Here is a 20,283-nt window from a genome sequence, read left to right on the forward strand (position 1 = left end):
GGGCCGCTTCGGCAGCTCCTGAGATAAAACTTAATGAAGGTCAGAGAGTCAAAAAGCACCCGCACACTTCCTAGCTCCAAACCTCATTAGGGGAAAACAGCCCGACAGTGTCAATAAACACAGCCTGGGGCTTTCTGCAGCTGTCTGACAGCTGAGGGGGCGGATAAAGAGGCGGTTTAGTCTTCAAATGCTTCAAACTGCTTTGAGCAGTTTGACTCGTTGCAGGTCTGATTACCTTCTTGGGGGAGAAGACGCCGACCGTGCCGCCATCCTCGCGCATGGCCACGCCCATTTCTGCCAGCAGGGCCTCTCTGTGGATAAAAGGGCCCACTCCAGTTAGTGAGTGGCAAAATGCTAATCGCTACATATCAAGACACTGATATGACGAGTGAGTCTTGGGCAGGGGCGCGAAGTTGAAGCCCACCTTTCCATTCGTATGGCTTCAGTCCGGCGAAGTTTCTCTTCCCACGTCTCGTTGAGCTCTGCAATTATTTTCTCCGTTTCCTGACATTTACAGAAAAAAAATGCAGACTTATTGCATTACTACATTACAGTAGTCATTTTTCTTTGACACCCCCTGGAAATGACCCTAAAATGGCCACTCCACAGCAAAATGGCTTGCGTCTTTTGGCTTCTTAAGACTTTTTATGGGTGTAGTTATGATAGATTGACCAAACATATTTCATGTTGCTAAAGGAAAGGCATTTGATAATGAACAATTTACCATATTTTCAAGCCTACAAGCCGCGACTTTTTTCCACACACTTTCAACCCTGCGGTTTATGCGGTGATGCGGCTCATTTGTGCATTTTTTCTAGTGGCCGCAAGGGGGCACTCGAGTGGAAATGGTAAATGAGACCGGTGAAATATATGTGCCGAGGAAGTGACTTTTACCGGACCTGTTAGCGCTGTGCTAGCATGTTGCTGCTGTGTTATTAGCGTGACTCAGTGATATTTACCGGTAAGTTATATTTTAACCGGCGCTGTTAGCGCAAGCGTGGGGCTAGCGTTAGCTCTAGCTTTAGTGGAAACACGAGGATTAAGCTCTTTTTGTGTACCATCTTTCTTTGTAAATATCTCATGTTTCAATGTGGGCACTTGCGGCTTTTACACAGCTCCGGCTTATGTATGTACCAAATGGTATTTCGTTTACAAATGTACTCCGGGAGGCTTGTAATCAGGTGCGGGTTAGGGTTAGGCCGGGAATTACGCTATTCACAATTTAGAGTCATCCGTCCATTTGTCTACAAAATATGTATCAAATTTGGCAATCAGACAAAATCTCAAGGCCAAGTTTGTCATTGAGAACGCATGGAAATGACCCTAAAGTGGCCACTTCATACCAAAAAGGAAGAGTTGCTTTGGCATTTCAAGCATGGCTTCTCGGAACTATTTTGTGGGTCAACTTGGGATAGACAAGGGCTGCATTTTCACAAATGAGGATTTATTGGAGTTTGGAGTTTTGGGCAAATCATCAAACTCACCATTCTCCGTCAAGACACAATGTCAAAAACTCGAGATCTTTGTCATATAATATTCCCAGTTTGTCTAGTCTGCAAAGTTTCAAATTTGGTAGGTAACCCTGGAAATTACCTAAAAATGGCTGCTTTAAACCCAAATGTCAACATTTCTTGTGTCAATTTTCACAATTGCGGAGGTCGCGTGTCTTTTCAAGCACGGGTTCTTGAAACGTTTTTGTGGGTCAATTCATGATGCCTCCCAAGGTTCATAATTGTAAGGGAAACTTGCTTCAGAGGCTGACTTTCCAATTCAGGGTTCGCTGTTTTCAATTTCACCATCACCCTCACCTTCAGGCGCTCGATGGCCTCCTCGTTGGCCGGGCTGAACATGATGCGGTCATGCAGGCTGGCGATGGAGCCGGCGCGGCTGGACAAGGCTGACAGCGACGGGGAAGGACTCATGCCCGTCATGGCGTTGGTCACTGGGGCGTGAGAGGCGGAGAGAAAAAGAGCACATCTCTCATTGACATTGTTGTCGTTATTGCTCTCGCCGTGCGACAAGCAAGCCAATAAGCGACGAGGAAAAAAAAAAAAGATGGAACAATGCTGCCATCAAGCTAAAAATAAACAAGCTGCAGGATGCGATTTGCGCACAGGCCTACGCTGTTCCAGATAAGCGAGGATTACGCTCGACGCAAATGAAATACAGCAGCGAGGTCATTTGGGCGGCTAATTAACACTGCAGTGAACTCGTAAACGTCCCATTTCAATGCTGACGAGCTGCAGTTTTTGCTGTAATTGTTATCGTTTGCTTAAGTCAGCATTTCTAGCTGTGCTGTTGGCGGTGGACACCTTAGAAATGTATTTATTATAATACTAATAATATAATGAAAATTACCTATGTAGAATTTAAAAAAAAAAAAAACTTGAATTGGGGGGTTAGGGTCTTCGAATCACATTGATAAAAGCTAAAAACAGTTTACAATGGGGAAAAAATGAATTTAACAATGGAAAAAAATGAAAAAAATGGAAAAAAAAATCTCAATAATATTATAAAGGCTAAAAATGTGGAAATACAACAAAATTGTGTTGAAATAAAAATAAAACCAAAAAAATTGATTTGATAAAAACAATTTAAAAAATTTACCAACTACAACCCGTAAAAGCTGATTTGATAGGTTTTTGCTGTATTTGTGATTATTTTCCTTGACTTGTTCGAGTAATTAAAGACCCCGAATCTCACTAGATGTGTTGAAAAGCTCAGTTTAATTATTAACAAGTGTAAATTGCCACACTAAAAATAATATCAATAAATTGAAAAATACATTTTTGGTCGTATAGAGTGGTGGATTGAGATGTTTAATTTGTTTAAATGACCACGTTCCAAATGGGAATCAAATCATTTTTCTCCAGTGTAATGAATCAAAATCTTTCATCTTCTGCCAAAAAAAGCTTTTTGTGTTTATTATTTACAAAAATAGAGCTTTAATAATGTTCTACAAATATACTGGACAGTGATTACATAATTAATTTGACAGTAAATTTCAACTGGATGTGGCAATGAGCAGCTTGAAGGCTTTTTTTTTTTAAAGAGATGAGAAAAAAACCCACCTCATATCTTGAAAAAAAAAAAAAAAATCCTAAATTTGGTCACATGAACGTCAAATCACAACTCACTGTACAGTACTTTCTTTTGTCCGAAGCACAGAAAGGTCTCACAGCCGCAAGATCATACGCATTGTCCTCTGCTCCACTATGATATCATACACAAAGTGTGTGCGCGCGTGTCATCGGACGTTGCGGAAAGCACAAATAAAGATGACGTTCGGATGCGATGCAAAGCTGGCAGAAGCGCAAGAAAACCGACAACAACACACATTTCAAACCCTCGATCTCGGCAGCAGAGCCTCGAAATGCTTGAAGAGAGACACAGAGGGAGACGGAATAAGAGAAGGGATTCAAAACACCATGAAAGTCTTCTCCAGCTAAATCAACACCACCATTGTTTTATTCCCACTAGCATCGTTCTGCAGTACATTAAACCACTACTAGGTAATGGTTCATCAACAATAATGATTTTCTATATGGAGTGCAATACGCTGGAATGCCCTTCCCGCAGATATTAGAGCTCCTAAAATCTCTAGAAATGTAATAATCTCGACTGCAGACATATTTGAACACTTTGGTATTTAGCTAAAGTACACATCGGGCTGTTTTATTGTCGCCACTCCCGACTTTCCTGCTTCGGGAGTGGACCAGGTGGCTATGACCAAATCAGAGGGGGTTGCTGTATGGATCCTGCACAGAATAAACCGGGGACAAAATCTGAGGTAGAACACTTCCCCTGAGGCATTGCTGTGGAGGACTCTGCTTCGACCGACCGGGCCAGGTCCTGACGCAGATCCACTTTCCCGAAGGCCTCAACGTGGGCCACTACATCTCTTTACATCTTGTGCTGTCTTAATTCACATTGTCAGGCACCATATTTGGTGCTAAAAATTGCCAACTTCTGGTTCCTGCTCTGGATCTTCTTTTTCTGATTATTTTATTTAAAAAAAAAAATACTCCCTTACATCCACTTAATTACCATTGTTAGCGATGCTTGTTACTAATGTTAACATTTTAGCAATCTTCGTTTTACTTCAAATGCACTTTTAAGCTGTAAACCTACGTTTTTGTTGTGTTTTTTTTTAAGCCCCAAAAAGTGTGTGCTTACTCTCGATGATGTCCCCCAGGCCCTGAGCGAAGAGCAGGTCTTTGAGACGCGACACCTCCTCCTTCAGCTCGCGCACCAGCCGGTTGTTGGGGTCCTCGTTGATGACGGCGTTGCAGCGGATCTGCTTCGCGCGGTCAGCGTACCTGTCGCCGTGAACACACGTTAGCACAAGTTGTTTACGTGAGAATGGAATTTTCATTGTCTCTTTTTGTGAATTTCATTTTACAAAGAATTACCCAAGTGTTATGTTCTAGGGCAGGTGTGGGGGAAAACTACAGCCAGTGGGCCACATCCGCCCCATTGACAAATACAACCTGGACCGCCCAATGATTGGTACAGAATTGCCCAAATCATATCAAAATTATGACTGCGTTCATTGGAGGTTGTCTGTAATGCAGACTGCTTCCACCAGGTTGTGCTGTAATGGCCACTGGTTCCACCACTTGGCAGGTCCAGTGGTACATTGAGTTGATTTTGGTGTCACTGTTTTTAATCTAGGCGGTGCGGTGGGTAAGCGATGGCCTCACAGTTCTGAGGTCCCGGGTTCAATCCCAGACCCGCCTGTGTGAAGTTTGCACGTTCTCTTCATGTTCTTTCCGGGCATTCCGGTTTCCTCCCACATCCCAACAACATGCATTAAACGGAGACTCTGAATTGCCCCTAGGTGTGATTATGAAAGACGTCCGCTTTTACCTGAGCGTGCTGAGGGTCTCGTCGTAGTTGATGTCAGCCGGGCTGAGCGCAGCCACCATGGCAGTGCGAGAGTTGCCGCCTGATGCGAAGCGGAAAGGCACAGCATAAGCAGACTTTTAACGAGATGGGATGTTCGCGAGGAGTAAGCCGATCCCCTACCGAGATTTTCTCGGAGCAGCCAAGTCAGCACTGAATCTCGATAAGGAATGAAACTTTCCACTTTCTTCTTCTTTTTGTTCTGCACGTTAGTCAAGGCTCGGTTATTAACTCCACCATGCAGCTTATACGATTTTGAACATCATCAGAACATCATGTTGTAGGCATACCTTGTTTGGTCCAGAGTCCTAAAATCAAGAACAGCATAAATATGAACAAGTTTAATACACGTCAATAAAAGTTAATTGTTCCAGTTCTGCTTCTGGTTCTTATCTTGTCCAATTTTTTAGCTCAAGGTCTAATTTTGGTCCTAGGTGTTATTCTGGTTCTACTTCTTGTTCCAGTTTTGTTATCATGCTGGTACTGGTTCTAGTTCTTTTTAGAATTTTTGGTAATAGCTGTGGTTCTTGTTGAAGTGTTGTTTCCACTTTCTGAACCGCTTATCCTCTCCTGGGTTCAGGAGCGTATGCCAGCTGTCTTCGGACCAAAGATGGTGTACACCCTGAACCGGTTTGAAGTGTTGTTCTAGTTCTTGTAATGATTCTTGTTTTGGTTTTAATTCTACACTTCGTACTAGTTCCAGCTGTGGTTCTTAATCTCGTTCTGTTACGAGGGTGTTCCTGGTTATGATTCTTATATTCCTGTTATAATTATACTAGTACTGCTTTGAGTAATTTTTTTTGGTTTTGATTCTTGTAGTTCTGGTTCTTGTTCTTTTTCTAGTTTTGTTATAATCTTGGTTCTGAATCTAGTTCCTTTTTTTTTTTTTGGGGGGGGGGGCTCTGGTGATAGTTTTGGTTCGTTTTTTCACATGGTATTGGTCTGTTTTCTGTTTCTTCTCATTCTGCGTTTTCTTCGTTGTTCTTAATTCTAGTTCTTGTTGTGTTCCTGGAATGGAACTGCTCCTCCAGGTACTTGTAGTTATTATTCATTGTCTGGGTCAGGTTTTCTGTTGGTTCAGGGTCTAATTCTCCTTATGGTTCCAATTTTGATTTAAATTGTAACTCATACTTTTTCAGTTCTGCTTCTTGTACTGGTTCAGAAACTATTTCTGGATCTAGTTCTAGTCCTGCTTCTTGTTGTAGTCCTTGTGATAATTCTTGTTGTGGTTCTGCTTCTTGTCCTGGTTGTGTTGTGGTTGTGGTCCTCGATCTAGTTCTCTTTCTTGCTATAATTCTGACTATTGCACTGCTTATTGGTTCTTGTACTAGTTTTGGTTCTGGTTGTATTTGTACATTGAGAAGGCTTCTGGAATAATTCTCACCACTTCTGCCAAAGCGGAGATGACTTTTCCCAGCGTGGTTAGAGATTTGTTGATGTTGGCTCCTTCCTGTAGCCCAACACCAAGAAGGTTAGGGTTAGGGTTAGGGTTAGTGGTGGTTCCCTTTGAGATCTGAAACTGGAGGGGGAAAAAAAAACTGTCCTACCTTCAGTCTGGTCCCTTTGGCTCCGGTGGAATCGGCTCTCTCGCTGCCCGCCAAATCCACCAAACTGATTTTACTCACCTGAAACCGCACCCGGGTAAACTCCAGTCCATAAAATATGAACACGTTTTTTTTTTTTTTTTTTTTTTATATTATCACATTGATTGTGAGGTGATCACTCCACAGTATTGTGTGTCTATGTTGATGTGCCAGGGAACTAAATGGATGTATTTGCTCCGCCCGGTCTGCCATCTTTCTTAATGATAGGTGGAAATTGTGTTCTCTCTATCAGTGGACTGAGCAACATGAAACGATTTTTTTTTTTTTTTTTTTAAACCAGCTCATTCTCAAATTAATAATTGCATAGTGCTAACGTTCACCGCTCCAATCTCACACAGGTCGCTGAGTCGTAATTCCTCATATATGATGTCGCTATCTGGGAGTCTTTGCGCTGCTTTTAAAGGGTGTTCAATAACCCGCTTTTGATGTTACGTAGTGACACACAAACAAGCGCATGACGAGGAGTTTTTTAAATGTGCGACGGGTACACCGATCCAGTAAAGTACCAATACCGTGTTTAGCCCGCGGACATCAGATGTATTTAATTCATAAATACATGAACAGCGGACATCAAACCTTCAGAATCATTTTTTTTTCTTAATCATCCTACTAGGCATCACACAGCTACTGCATGTCGTAACGAGTAGTAATTGAATAACGCCCACTATCGTCCCAGCATAATCTGGTGTGTGTGATGCACTCCACAATGGTGTGTCTGTGTGTGTGTGTTACCTTCTCAGAGGTATTGTCTGTGTCAGCGTCGTGGCGTTTCTGCGTAAAGATGATGTTGAAAACGGCGTGTGAGCGACTGCTGGTCTCGTTCATGTTGGTAGCAGCCACCGTCCTGCCGGGAGAAAGACAGTTCACTTGAGTTCTGTGGCAAAATGCGATACCTTGACATATAAATTTAATCTCTGCCGTGACTAAACTATATTTACATCTACGTACATCAAATCAATCAAATCAATATTCCCCATTGAAATCGAAATGCTAAAATGATAGTTACATGAATAGAATAATGGGAATGTATTGCACAAAAAGACAATCAAGCACAATTCCAGAAAATGTAAATAAATAAACGGGTTAATTAAATGTACCGTAACTTCTAGGCTATAAGACGCAACTTTTTTTCACACGCTTTAAACCCTGCGGTTTATGCAGTGATGCGGCTAATTTGTGCATTTTTTTCTAATGGCCGTAATGGGGCACTCGAGCGGAATATATGTGCCCAGGAAGTAATTTTTACCGGTATGTTTTTGGTTTTTTTTTACCGGCCCTCTTAGCGCTACGCTAGCGAGTTACTGCCGTGTTTCAGTGATTTTTACCAGTGTGGGTTTTTTTTTTTTTTTTAACCGGCCCTGTTAGCGGGGCGCTAGCGTTAGCGCAGCGGTGCTAGAGTAAAACTCGCAGTGTACCGTCTGTCTTTGTTAATATTTTGTGTTGCAATGTGGGCACTAGCGGCTTTTACACAACTGCGGCATGTGTATGTACCAAATGGTATTTCCTTTACAAATGTACTGGGTGAGGCTTATAACTAAGTGCGCTCTGTAGGCCGGGAATTACGGTAATTAATATCCATTGGGACAATCTGAGTCACATTGACAGCAACTCTAATGTTGTATGTGTGCCTTTAATGGGTGTGACATGTTCAGGGACATCCGGTAAAGCGGCGTGGCCTACTACTTGAAATCAAGAAATGACCTGTTAGCCTTTTTGTCATCTTTTAGCCATGAGTTTTGACAACGGTTTTCATTTTGCTTGTAACACAAAGCAAAAGAAAAAATGAAATTGATGCCTCGTAACTCAAAAAACTCATAAGTTGGAGCACTCTTAAATCAAGCTAGGAGTGTAGTTGAGGTGTGGGTGGGGGAAGGGGGGTGGGCTGCATCACCTGGCCTTGTTCCCAGAGTCCATCAGGTCCTGTATGTCGTTGTAGGAGGTGACCGCCAACTTAGACAGGTCCTCCACGTAGGGACCCATCAGAGGATGTTCGCGCACCCGCAGGTTGCCTTTGTTCTTGGGGTTGAGGAGGTCGCGCACGCGCTCGCAGTAGATCTCCATGTAGCTCACCTGCCAAGAGGCGGCAAGTCACTCGTGACGCACAAAGCCCGCCAGCAGACAGACGAGTGATTGTCACGAGGTAACGCTAAGCCGAGTTGGAGGGGGGGAAAAGGGGCAAAATGTGGCGTCTTACCTCCACAGAGTAAGACATGCTGTTGTCTGTGTTGTCATTGATTTTGGTGAAGAGGTCCTCACATAGCTGCAAGCACAAAAACGACATTCATTTGGATTTTGTTCCAATCATATTCGTGGGTTACGGGTTTCTTCCAGATGCCAGAAAGCTTATTGATCTGTATAAGGCACATATGGCATTTATAAGTTCTTAAAAACAGAGCTCAGAATTCACTTTACAGCGTCTTTAACTACAGTACTGTATTTCTGAATCTTCCTCATATCTGTGTTGATTTAACTTAACCTCTCCTTTCCACACGCTTTATATCACAGGTGTCAAACAAGAGGCCCGGGGGCCAGATCTGGCCCGCCACATGATTTTGTGTGGCCCGCAAAGACACATCTAGAGTGTCAATTTCCACGATTCTTGTAAAAATCTTTACCAAAATTTAAAATGGTCATACATCATAAATGATGAAGTTTAGATATTGCAAGCATTATTGTGTTACCAAACGTGAAGAGTTGAAAAACACATTACCCTTGATTTCTGATTCCAAAACTAGTTCACAAATTCATGATGTAAATATGATGAGATGACGAAAATATTTTTGTTCCACAGTCATAACGGCCCTCTGAGGTAAACCGGAACAACAATGTGGCCCGTGTGAAAAATGAGTTTGACACCCCTGCTTTATATCATAGAACGTCATCTTTTCGACGAACACGCCACAAATTCAAATAACAGCCGCAGTGAAGAAGGCTAAACAAAATCATCCAACCATCCATTTTCTTTGCTGCTTATCCTCACGAGGGCCACGGGGAGTGCTGGAGCCTATCCCAGCTGTCAACGGGTAGGAGGCTTGGTACACCCTGGACTGGTTGCCAGCCAATCGCAGGGCACATCAAGACAAACAGCCACAATCACACTTAGGGACAATTTAGAGTGTCCAATTAATGTTGGATGTTTTTGAGACGTGGGAGGAAACCGGAGTGCCCGGAGAAAAGCCACGCAGGCACGGGGAGAAAAAGCAAACTCCACACAGGCGGGTCCGAGATTGAACCGAGGATCTCACAACTGTGAGGCAGCTGCTCCACCGTGCCGCCCAACAAAAATCATCATTCAAGCCATTTATGCTTTTTGCTCAAATGACATGGAAGCATTTTTTTTCCTACTCAAGCTTTAGTGCACAGGTGTCAAACTCAAGGCCCGTGGGCCAAATGCGGCCTCTCACATGATTTTATGTGGCCCCCGAAGGCAAATCACATGTATCAACTTCCATGATTTTTGTTCAAATCTGGACCAAAATTTCAAATTATCATATCATAAATGATGACAATGAGATATTGCAAGCATTTTTGAAAAATAGTTGAAAAACCCGTTACCCTTGATTTGTGATTCCAAAACTAGTCGCTAAATTTAATGTGTAAATATGAAGGGGTCGATTAAGGATTTTCATGGTTTCAGTCATAACGGCCCTCTGACGGAAACCGTAACTACAATTTGACATGGTGAAAAGGTCCGTGGATGAGTCATCACCATACGTCCGTACCAGCGGGATGATGCCCTGCTGGTCTTTGACATCCTGCTTGCCCATCATGGTGTAGGACTTCCCGGCGCCCGTCTGTCCGTACGCAAAGATGCAGACGTTGTAACCCTCGAAGGCGTGCAGCAGCATTTCCTCGCCGATGTCCTTGTAGACGAGCATCTGAGACGCGTAGTTCACGTCCGCCGGCTGTTGGTGGCGACAAAAGCGAGCGTGCGAATATGAACGCCGCGCAGCGGCACCAAGGCGTGTGCACGTGTGTGTGGTTTTTACCGAGGTGTGCGACCAGTAAGAGTAATCAAAGTTGAAACTCTTGTTGTCTTTAGCCTGCTTGGGGTTGATGATGGCTGGAAGACAGAAGGACAGCAACAGGATTGGGCTCAATAAAAATCCATTTTATATAAAGCCATCCCATTCCAGCTGACTTTGGGCGAGACAACCAATAACTCAAACCTATGGACAATTTAGAGTTACCCATAAAGTTGACGTGCTCTGGGGAATGTGGGAGCAAGACGCAGTAAAAAGAGAAAAGCCCACGCAAGCTGGAGCAGAACCAGCAAGTCGTGCTGCCGAGAAAAATTATGAAATCCCATAGAGAAAAGCAAAAAAAAAAAACAGGAATAAACCTATTGTAAAATTATGATGTTAATCCATACAACCATTTTCTGACATGTTTATCCTCACGAGGGTGGCGGGAGTGCTGGAGCCAATCCCGGCTGTCAACGGGCAGGAAGCGGGGTACACCCTGAACGGGTCGCCAGCCAATCGCAGGGCAAACGGAGACAGACGACAGTCGCACTCACAATCACACCTTGGGACAATTCAGAGTCTTCAATGAATCCATGTTTTTGGGATGTGGGGGGGAAACCGGAGTGCCCGGACAAAACCCACGCGGGGACGGGGAGGACATGCAAACTCCACAAAGGCGGGACCGGGATTTGAACCCCGGTTCTTCAGAATTGCGAGGCCAAGGCTCTACAGCTGATCCACTGTGCCGCCCTAACTTAATACAGTGATGCCTCGGTTCTCGAACACAATCCCTTCTAGGAAACGGTTCGACAAGTGATTTGTTCGAAAAACAAAATCGATGTTTCCCATTATAGTGAATGGAAAAAGAAATAATGCGTTCCAAGACTAAAAAAAAAAATGGGCTTTTTAAAGCTTTTTTTTTTAGCTTTTCCTGATGATAAACTGTATCGTAGAAATACATGTATAGTTTAAATACTTTATATAATAAAAAAAAATTAGAAATATATTTATTTTTTGCTTACAATGTATGCTTTAGTAGTAGAGTACGCTCAGCTGGGAGCGCATTGCCGTATCTGTAGCGACTCGGCCCCAGCCTTGTGAACTTTTTTTTTTTATTAACAAAAGCGCAGAATAATTTTGAAAAAGCAACTTGCCTTCTTTGGATTGGGGGTTAATACGGCAGTCCTCGATGATAATAAAAACAATAGTCACTACCGGGACACGGAGAGAGGCTGGCTCGGTTGGTCTAGCCGCGCGCAATACGGGGGCCGTTTGAGTACCAATTTTCGTTTGAAAACAGAAGCAAAAGAAAAAAAAAAATCTCAAAATTTTTGTCGGAAAACCGATTCGTTCGAAAACGGGGACGTTGGAGAACCGAGGCTTTACTGTACTGTACGTACATTTCTTGGCCATTGTATCAGTGGGTCTTGAAAAAGGACACGTGGAAAGCATCCCGTAAAACCGACGACGCGCCTCTCACTTTTGATGATGAGCATCTGGTCGATCGGGCAGAAAGAGGAAAAGCTCATCAACCGTTCAGGACACGACCCGGTGCAGCGGATGTTCAAATGAGTTCACGGGCCGACGTCAGCGCCCCTCGCTCTGCTCTGCCGGTGACGCCACTCTAAGCGGCGCTATTAGCACGCTGAGCACGTCCCTCCGTGTACCACGCGCATTTCTTTTCATCAAGGGAGTGCCGACGTGGCAGCAGCCGCGCGAGGCTCGCTCGCAAGCCGCGACATTAAGTTTAAAAAAAAAAAAAAAAAAGTAATAATCGGGACATTCAATGCAAGATGTACTGTAAAGGCTCTGCGTTGATAAACCTAATGACACTCAATTTTTGAAATTCAACCCTTGGAGCCACTTTCACTTGGCAATATGAAATTTCATCAACACCTCCATCATGAATAGACCCACAAAAAAAGCCTCATGATGCCGTGCCCGAAGATAAAACAGGAAGTCTGCCATTTTGGTTCAATGTTCAACGTACTTGTCCTATCGATCTTTTCCATTAGTCACCAAAGCTGAATTATGTAAACTAGACAGATTGGTGACGCTGAATAAAATCTTTGAGTTTTCAATATTGAATATGGGCAAGCCTTGGCGGCAACATTTGAGAGTTCCTAATAAAACGGTGAACTCGGACGACTACACCATTTTGAAAGGTCTTTCCCCAAAACCAAGTTGGACTTCGCAGCCTGAAATCTGGTACAGATCTCAATTAGACCCACAAAAACAAGTCTCAAGAGGCCACACCCAAAATGACAGGAAGTCTGCCATTTTGGTGTCAATTTGGCATTTGGGCCATTTCCAGGGGTCCTTCATAAACATTCTTGTCCTGCAAATTTTGTTCAAAAGATACCAAATTTTTATCCATCCACCCATTTTCTTAGCCGCTTATCCTCACAAGGGCCGCGGGGAGCGCTGGACCCATTCCCAGCTGTCAACGGGCAGGAGGCGGGCGGGGTACACCCCGAACTGGTTGCCAGGCAATCGCAGGGCACATAGAGACAAACAGCCGCATTCACAATCACACCTACGGGCAATTTAGTGTCCAATGAATGTTGCATGTTTTTGGGATGTGCGAGGAAACCGGTGTGGCCGGAGAAAACCCACGCAGGCACGGGGAGAACACGCAAACTCTACACAGGTGGGTCCGGGATTGACCCGGGACCTCAGAACTGTGAGGCCAACACTTTACCAGCTGCTCCACCATGCAGCCACACACAATTTTATCGGCGTAAAATTGACGGACAGGCAATGCTAAATTGTGAATCATTTGCACTTAATTATTGTGTGTGGCAATGTTTGATATTTTGCCAAGAAATTCCAATTGAATCAGAATCTTCCCAAGCAGGAAACTCCAATGGCTCCATAATTTTGGAAACGGGGCCCGAGCAAACCATTTTCACTTAGCAACATGAAATTTGGTAGAAACCTTTAGTAGACACTCCCTAACCCCCCCAAAAAAATATTTAAAAAAATAGATCCAGAAGCCATGCCTGAAAAGACACAGGAAGTCTGCCATTTTGCTTTCAGCGGTGTTGAATTTGGGAATGCTTGCTTTCAGCTAAGTCTTGGCAAATCCGAGGGCTCTCCAACAACAGGCTCAGTGTGCCTTGCATCTTAATTCATATTAGCGTGGGAGAAAGTGAAGAAGGAAAGTCATCACACCCCCACAATCCTACCCTTATTAAAAAAAAAAAAAAAAAAAAGATGTCTGCCATTCTCCCTCCATGTGGGAAGCAGCCTGTCAACAACCGGCATGGAAACAAAGACGACAAGAAGACAAGGAGACGTTTATTTGCCCCCGCCGCCGCCGTCACTCGTCCACACAGCAGAAAGAATGAACTCGCTCACATCCTCACGCCACAGACGCACACACAAAAACACGACACTTCCACTTGACACTGTCTGAGTGGGCAACGAGCTGCATTGCAACGTAATGTAATAATATTAGGTATTAAGTATGAGGTGAAACTCGGCTTTAAAACCAGACCGTGTCGAACACAAATTGTGGAAGTAACTGCGATGGATGCGTTTTGAGAAAATGAAAGAGACAGTCTAGGGGTATTTAATAAGTCATGTAGCGCCGCTAAAACTTAAAACGTAGATGCACACAACACAGACAAGTTGGAATAAAAAGGACCATGATGGAGAAATACAGAGAAACGATACAGACAAGGCGGGGAAAATAACAGATGTACGTTAACATAAAAATGGTTGCACACAAGATTGTGGACTGATGACAATGGGGGGGGGGGGAAAGGACTTCTACAAGAGAACAATCTCAGGAATCACCCCCAAAAAAATTAGACTGGAAAGAATACCGGAATTTCCGCCCCATAAGCCGCAACTTTTTTTCACACGCTTTCGACCCTGCGGTTTAGGCGGTGATGCGGCTAATTTGTGCTTTTTTTTTTTTTCCTAACGTCCGCGAGGGGGCACTCGAGCGGAAAAGGTAAGAGTGAGACCGGTGGAATATATGTGCCGAGGAAGTGACTTTTATCGGTCCGGCCCTGCTAGCGCTGCGCTACCGTATTACTCACTGACTGGATGGCTCATTGGCCACCAAAATTAAAGTCGCCATCCGCCATCTTGATACTCCCAAAACAACCGTTAATCGCCAGTTTCATGGCTGTGAGAAAACATTCCACAGCTAAGTTAGAAAGATTTACTTTGACACTGTTAAAGTTTGTTTGTAAAGGTTTTTTTTTTATTTTATTTTTTATTTTCAGAAGAGCTTAATTCGCTTGAACAAAGTTTTGTTTACGGTTGTTGTTGTTCACTGTTCAATCTCTGCTTCACTGGTATAGGCCGACGATTTTTAGCGAAAAAGCAACATTTTACCAGACTTCATCAGTGGATAACAAAGAAAACACATTCTCTGTGAAATATTTGATGAATTTCATAATACAGAACCCTGCAAATTGAATTTGAATTTCAAATGCCAGGAAACAAGTTTAAATTTTAAATTTTCTGTCTGAAATTGGACGTCGCAGAGACAACAAATGAGCAATGCGTTTCGCATGTATTTTCCCATTGCGAGTCCATATTGCCAAAAATATAGCTAACTGATTGACTTCAAATTTCATGTTTTTATGACAAAAAATGCTTAGTTTTTTGCTGTGTTATGACGATAGTGCTTCACAGCGTATTTTGGGAAAAGTTAACATGTCGCGGAAATCGGGCCCTAGGTAATATGCAAGGTTTCTTGGTGTTCTATGTCTTTCCTTTGAACTTGGACTTTTTGGGCTTCCCAAGTCCAATTAAAAATCCTTCATGTTACCAGAACTGGAAAAATGTCAAACTCGCACGACCAGTTTTAATTCTACATGGCAAACTTTCAGAAAAACCCCACCATAATCCAACCTGTGAACCGTATCCTCCACATGTTTTGGGAGTACCAATATGGCGGCCAACTGGCTTCAACCAATCGACATACCGCTCGACGTGTACACTCTCTCGTGTTTCAATCTGGGCACTTGCGGCTTTTACACGGCCGTGGCCAATGTATGTACCAAATGGTATTTCCTTTACAAATGTACGCAATCTCAATACAGACGGACACAACATGGTGGAGTGTGCAGCTCCCCACGACACAAACATGGACGCACAGAACTATGTCATCATCAAAAAGCCACAGAACCGAGAAGCTGCGTTGTCGTCTCGTCAGTCATGACATGACAAAGGAAGGGGAGGGCGGAGGTTTAAATTAGGCCGAACGTTAAATATTTCACGAGGCTTCATCTATTATTGACGTGTGGCTTTGACTCGGCGAGCAGAGCACATATCCAGTGTCTCCTCCGAAGGCAAAGCTAAAAAGACGCGCTCACATTTTTCACGTTACATTGTCAAATGCAGGCTTAATCTGGGAGCAGATTAAGTCACCTGCAGCGCGTGACGCGAAAGGGATTTTAGAATATGAGCGACATTTTAGTGTGTGCCGTTTGAGTAGTTAACCGGTCTTAGGTTCGGGGTTCGAATCTCGAGATTTTTAGCCAGAACTTTGGGAGCATGTTGAGGTGTTCAGAAACCTCACAAAAAAACAGCAAATAGGCAAGTTTTGTCACTGTCAGGAAGATGTTAAAATAAAATCTGCAAACTTGTAAATTCACAAATTGCTACTTGGCATGAGGATCACTGACTGGAACTCAGATCAGCAAGGGGAGAACATGCAAGCAATATTATTATTTATTAATTGGATTACAGTTGATTTATATACATTTACTAATTTAATTGGTAGTTCAAGTAAGTTTAATATAATTTTCAGGGTTTCTTATTTTATTTTGAATGACAATTTACTTGGTAATATTAATTGCAAAAAACAAGAATATTATGTATTACTGTAGTTTTAATAGTTGAACCTCGTCACTGAATTGTTTCATATCTTTTATATAATGTATCATATTATTATTTATTTAGATTAGCATTATTTCAGTTACTTTTATAATTGAATATAGTATTGTAAGAATTTTTTATGATTTCTTTTCATTATTTTGAATAGTATTTTTAATTATATCACATTATTGTTTATGAAAAATATTAAAGGACAAATAAATATTTATTACTTCATTAATCAAATTGAATACATTTATTATTTGTCTTGGTGTTTTTACATGATTTCAAATTTCATTTTTAACTACATACACCTGTTAATATTTGCAAAAAAAAAAAAGCAAAAGCAAGCAATTTTATTATGGCTATTTTCATTACCTGAATTAAGTCCTAATTGAAATGCTTTACATTTGTTTTGCTCATGTAATATATTGTTGTTAATGCAATATTTCTAGTTTTAATTATAAATTATATACTTTTTGAATGAATTGAATTTAGTGATTTTGTGAATTTAATTTGTAGTATTTTATTGTATTTGTACCTGACTATATTATCTACTGTATCGCAGTTATTAGTAGTAGTAGTATTAATAATAATAGTAATGATGTTGAATACACCTGCGCATTATGACATTTCTCGGCAGAGGAAAAAGAAAACAACACGAAATGAAACCAAGGAAGTGTCATCGCGTCGAGCCTCGAATTTGAGTAACCGCTGCTGTGATTTACCGCCATGCAAATACATTTTACATAACTATAAATCAGCTGTCAAATAGAGCGCTGACCTCTGCCTAGGCCACTTCATTATACTTCCTTGTTTACGAAAGATGACAAAAGACATTATGGAAGCCTTCACAATACAACAACTCACGAGTAATGTACGGTTGTACTGTACATCTTTTTGCGTACTGTATATCCTCATACACGGACGTTGTTCCGTGCACGCCCCGGAATTGAAATATGGATTTGCTTTCAACTCACTCGTTGTGTTTCCTGACATCTGAATGATGCATTTGCTCTCTTTGCTCATCTCCCTGGAGTTGAAAGGGCGGACTCGGACCGCCACCTTCACAGAGGCCCCCGCCATGGTGCGCTGCCTTGCTTAGCACCTCGGGGTGCCCGCTCTTCGCTTGCCGGCTCGACTGGACCACCGCAGCTCTGTGGAGGGAATCGAACAGGGACACCGGGTTAGTTTTATGTCACAAAAAAAGGAAAGAGAGGACCCTCCTGTCGATGGGAGTTGGACACTCACTGAATCACCTTGGTTTATGTTTCGATTTTTTGTACTGACAAAGAAATATCCATCCATCCATTTTCTTTTGGCGCTTATCCTCACGAGGGTCGCGGGGAGTGCTGGAGCCTATCCCAGCTGTCAACGGGCAGGAGGCGGGTTACACCCTGAACTGGCTGCCAGTCAATTGCAGGGCACATAGAGACAAACAGTTGCACTCACAATCTCACCTAGGGGCAATTTAGAGTGTCCAATTCGTGTTGCATGTTTTTGGGATGTGGAAGGAAACCGGAGCGCTGGGGCTGGGATCGAACCCGGGACCTCAGAACTATGATGCCCACGCTTTAGCACCTTCTCCACCGTGCCACCACAAAGAAATATGATGATTGTGGTGATGCGGCTAATTTGTGCATTTTTTTGTGCATTCAACGGCCGCAAGGGGGGCACTCGAGCAGAAAAGGTATGAGTGAGACCAGTGGAATATATGTGCCAAGGAAGTGACTTTTACCAGTCTGGCCCTGTTAGCACTGCGCTAGCATGTTACTGCTGTGTCTCAGTGATTTTTACTAGTATGTTTTTTTTTTTTTTTTAGCGGCCCTGTTAGCGTGGCGCTAGCGTTAGCGCGGCGCTAGCACATCGCTAGCGTTAGCGTTAAACTCTCCGTGTGCCGTCTTCCTTTGTATCTATCTATCTATCTATCTTATATCTCGTGTTTCAATGAAGGCACTTGCGGCTTTTACACAGCTGCAGCGTATGAATGTACCAAATGGTATTTCCTTTACAAATGTACCGGGTGAGGCTTATAACAAGGTGCGAATTATGGCAAGTCAGTTGAATTGTTTTACTGACGGGGATAAGCGGAATTGTTGTAAACACAGCAAACTCCAGTTTGGGGACTCAGGGAAAACACGGCAGATTCAGATGAGTCATGTCATGTCATGTCATGTCATTATCCAAGCCGCTTATCCTCACAAGGGTTGCGGGAAATCTGGAGCCTATCCCAGCTAGCTTCGGGCGAAAGGCAGACTACACCCTGAACTGGTCACCAGTCAGTTGCAGGGCAGATATCGACAGCATCACTGAGCGGGAATCGATCCCACGCTTTCAGATGAGTCAGCTTTATCAATTCACTGACTTAGGTTAGGGGACTCGCTATAAACACTGCAGACTCAAATAATTTGGTTATGTCAGTTCATGGATTTAAGTCAGTCGACTCAGTGGACTCTAATGAGTCATTCAAAAGTGTCCATCGCGTCGGTTGACTGACTTGATTCCGAGCACTTGCCGTAATCACCGCGGACTCGGATGATCCGGTTCGGCGACTCCAGTCAGCAGACCCGCTCGAAATTAACCCGAGTGACACGAGTGAACCGGACGTCATTATTGAGTGGACTCGGAGTTCGGCAGCGCCGCCGAAGCTGGTCCTGCCGTTCCAGATGGAACACAACCCCTTGGGCGGATGTTTGAGACAATGGCGGCGCCACGGCGATGCGCGATAACGTGAGCGGCGACAAAAGAAGTGCGGGCGCTGCTAAAACGTGCTTCCCGGGATTAGAGCGCCGCATTCCCGGATGGCCCGGAACTTGAAAGCCGCAACGCTGTGCGTCGGGGAAAAAGCGTGACTCATTTGTGCCGATCGAATTAATGACGATGGTCATCAATGGCAGGCGGAGGGCATGCGGGATGACGCAACTCATGTGAAAGCACGGGAAAAATTTAGGCACATTGATTTATTGTTCACATTATTCGATTTATTATTATTATTATGACGACCAATACAGCCTGTAGCCCGCCTTTCGCCTGGAGTTAGCTGGCATAGACTCCAGCACTCCTGGGACTGTTGTGAGGATAAGCAGCGTGGAAAATGTACTTATTATTTTGAACTATGTCAGTGATAAATCTGCAATTGGCTGGCAACCAGTTCAGCGTGTACCCCGCCCCCTGCCTGTTGACAGCTGGGATAGGCTCCAGCACTCCCTGCGACTCTTGTGAGGATAAGCAGCGTGGAAAATGTACTTATTATTTTGAACGATGACAGTGGTAAATTTGGGATTGGCTGGCAATCAGTTCAGGGTGTACCCCGCTTCCTGCCCGTTGACAGCTGGGATAGGCTCCAGCACTCCCTGCGACCCTTGTGAGGATAAGCAGCTAAGAAAAAAGATGGATGGATGGACAGTGATAAATGCTAAAAAATACTAGTTTGAATCCCAACACCTAGCTCCAGTAGAGAAACCCCAAAGGGTGATGAATAAGGATCTTACATCTTGTCCCGTATCGGGGTACCACAAAATTTAAAAAAATGAGATTTGACAAAATGCTAACATGCTAGCAGTTGTATGCTAGCATATAGCTATATCAGGGGATGGGCAACATCAAACCCACACTTGGAGTGACCACTACATTCATTTTAGAGGGGAAAAAAAATACATAGGAGAAAAAAGAAAAAAAAAAATCAATTCATTCATTTGTTTTCCTTGCCGCTTATCCTCATGAGGATTACAAGTCCGCTGGAGCTGATCCCAGCTGTCTGTGGGCATGAATTGGTCACCAGCCAATCACAGAAAGAAGAAATGGCTTTGATAAACTGTTAAGATAAATGAATTACCGTGGGTAACATAAACGCACTCAAATGATAATAAAAAAATCTGAATTGAATGGTGCAATGCATGCTGGGAACCGAAATGAATACGAGAATGCTTATTTTTTGATTTGAGAGCTTGCCAAGCAACAGCGATTATTTT

At 43.2% G+C, this 20,283-nt stretch overlaps 1 protein-coding gene across 5 annotated transcripts in view; it reads right to left on the reverse strand.

Moving 5' to 3' along the window:
* The window catches only part of kif1aa (kinesin family member 1Aa), a 55,283-nt gene that overhangs the window by 31,419 nt on the left and 3,581 nt on the right, over positions 1 to 20,283 (reverse strand). For all 5 annotated transcript variants that reach the window (XM_061824618.1, XM_061824621.1, XM_061824620.1 and 2 more), the window contains exons 2-16: positions 17,293 to 17,469; positions 10,499 to 10,572; positions 10,232 to 10,414; positions 8,704 to 8,769; positions 8,401 to 8,579; positions 7,242 to 7,353; positions 6,453 to 6,530; positions 6,290 to 6,355; positions 5,196 to 5,213; positions 5,029 to 5,107; positions 4,870 to 4,948; positions 4,177 to 4,319; positions 1,809 to 1,942; positions 425 to 504; positions 236 to 311 (exon numbers count right to left, since the gene is read on the reverse strand). In XM_061824618.1, the coding sequence (XP_061680602.1) occupies positions 236 to 311; positions 425 to 504; positions 1,809 to 1,942; positions 4,177 to 4,319; positions 4,870 to 4,948; positions 5,029 to 5,107; positions 5,196 to 5,213; positions 6,290 to 6,355; positions 6,453 to 6,530; positions 7,242 to 7,353; positions 8,401 to 8,579; positions 8,704 to 8,769; positions 10,232 to 10,414; positions 10,499 to 10,572; positions 17,293 to 17,398 (1,473 nt within the window). In that variant the 5' untranslated portion in view covers positions 17,399 to 17,469. The remainder of the gene's footprint in view (positions 1 to 235; positions 312 to 424; positions 505 to 1,808; positions 1,943 to 4,176; positions 4,320 to 4,869; positions 4,949 to 5,028; positions 5,108 to 5,195; positions 5,214 to 6,289; positions 6,356 to 6,452; positions 6,531 to 7,241; positions 7,354 to 8,400; positions 8,580 to 8,703; positions 8,770 to 10,231; positions 10,415 to 10,498; positions 10,573 to 17,292; positions 17,470 to 20,283) is intronic.

Source organism: Syngnathoides biaculeatus, chromosome 7 (assembly GCF_019802595.1).
Source record: "Syngnathoides biaculeatus isolate LvHL_M chromosome 7, ASM1980259v1, whole genome shotgun sequence".
Lineage (NCBI taxonomy): Eukaryota > Metazoa > Chordata > Actinopteri > Syngnathiformes > Syngnathidae > Syngnathoides > Syngnathoides biaculeatus.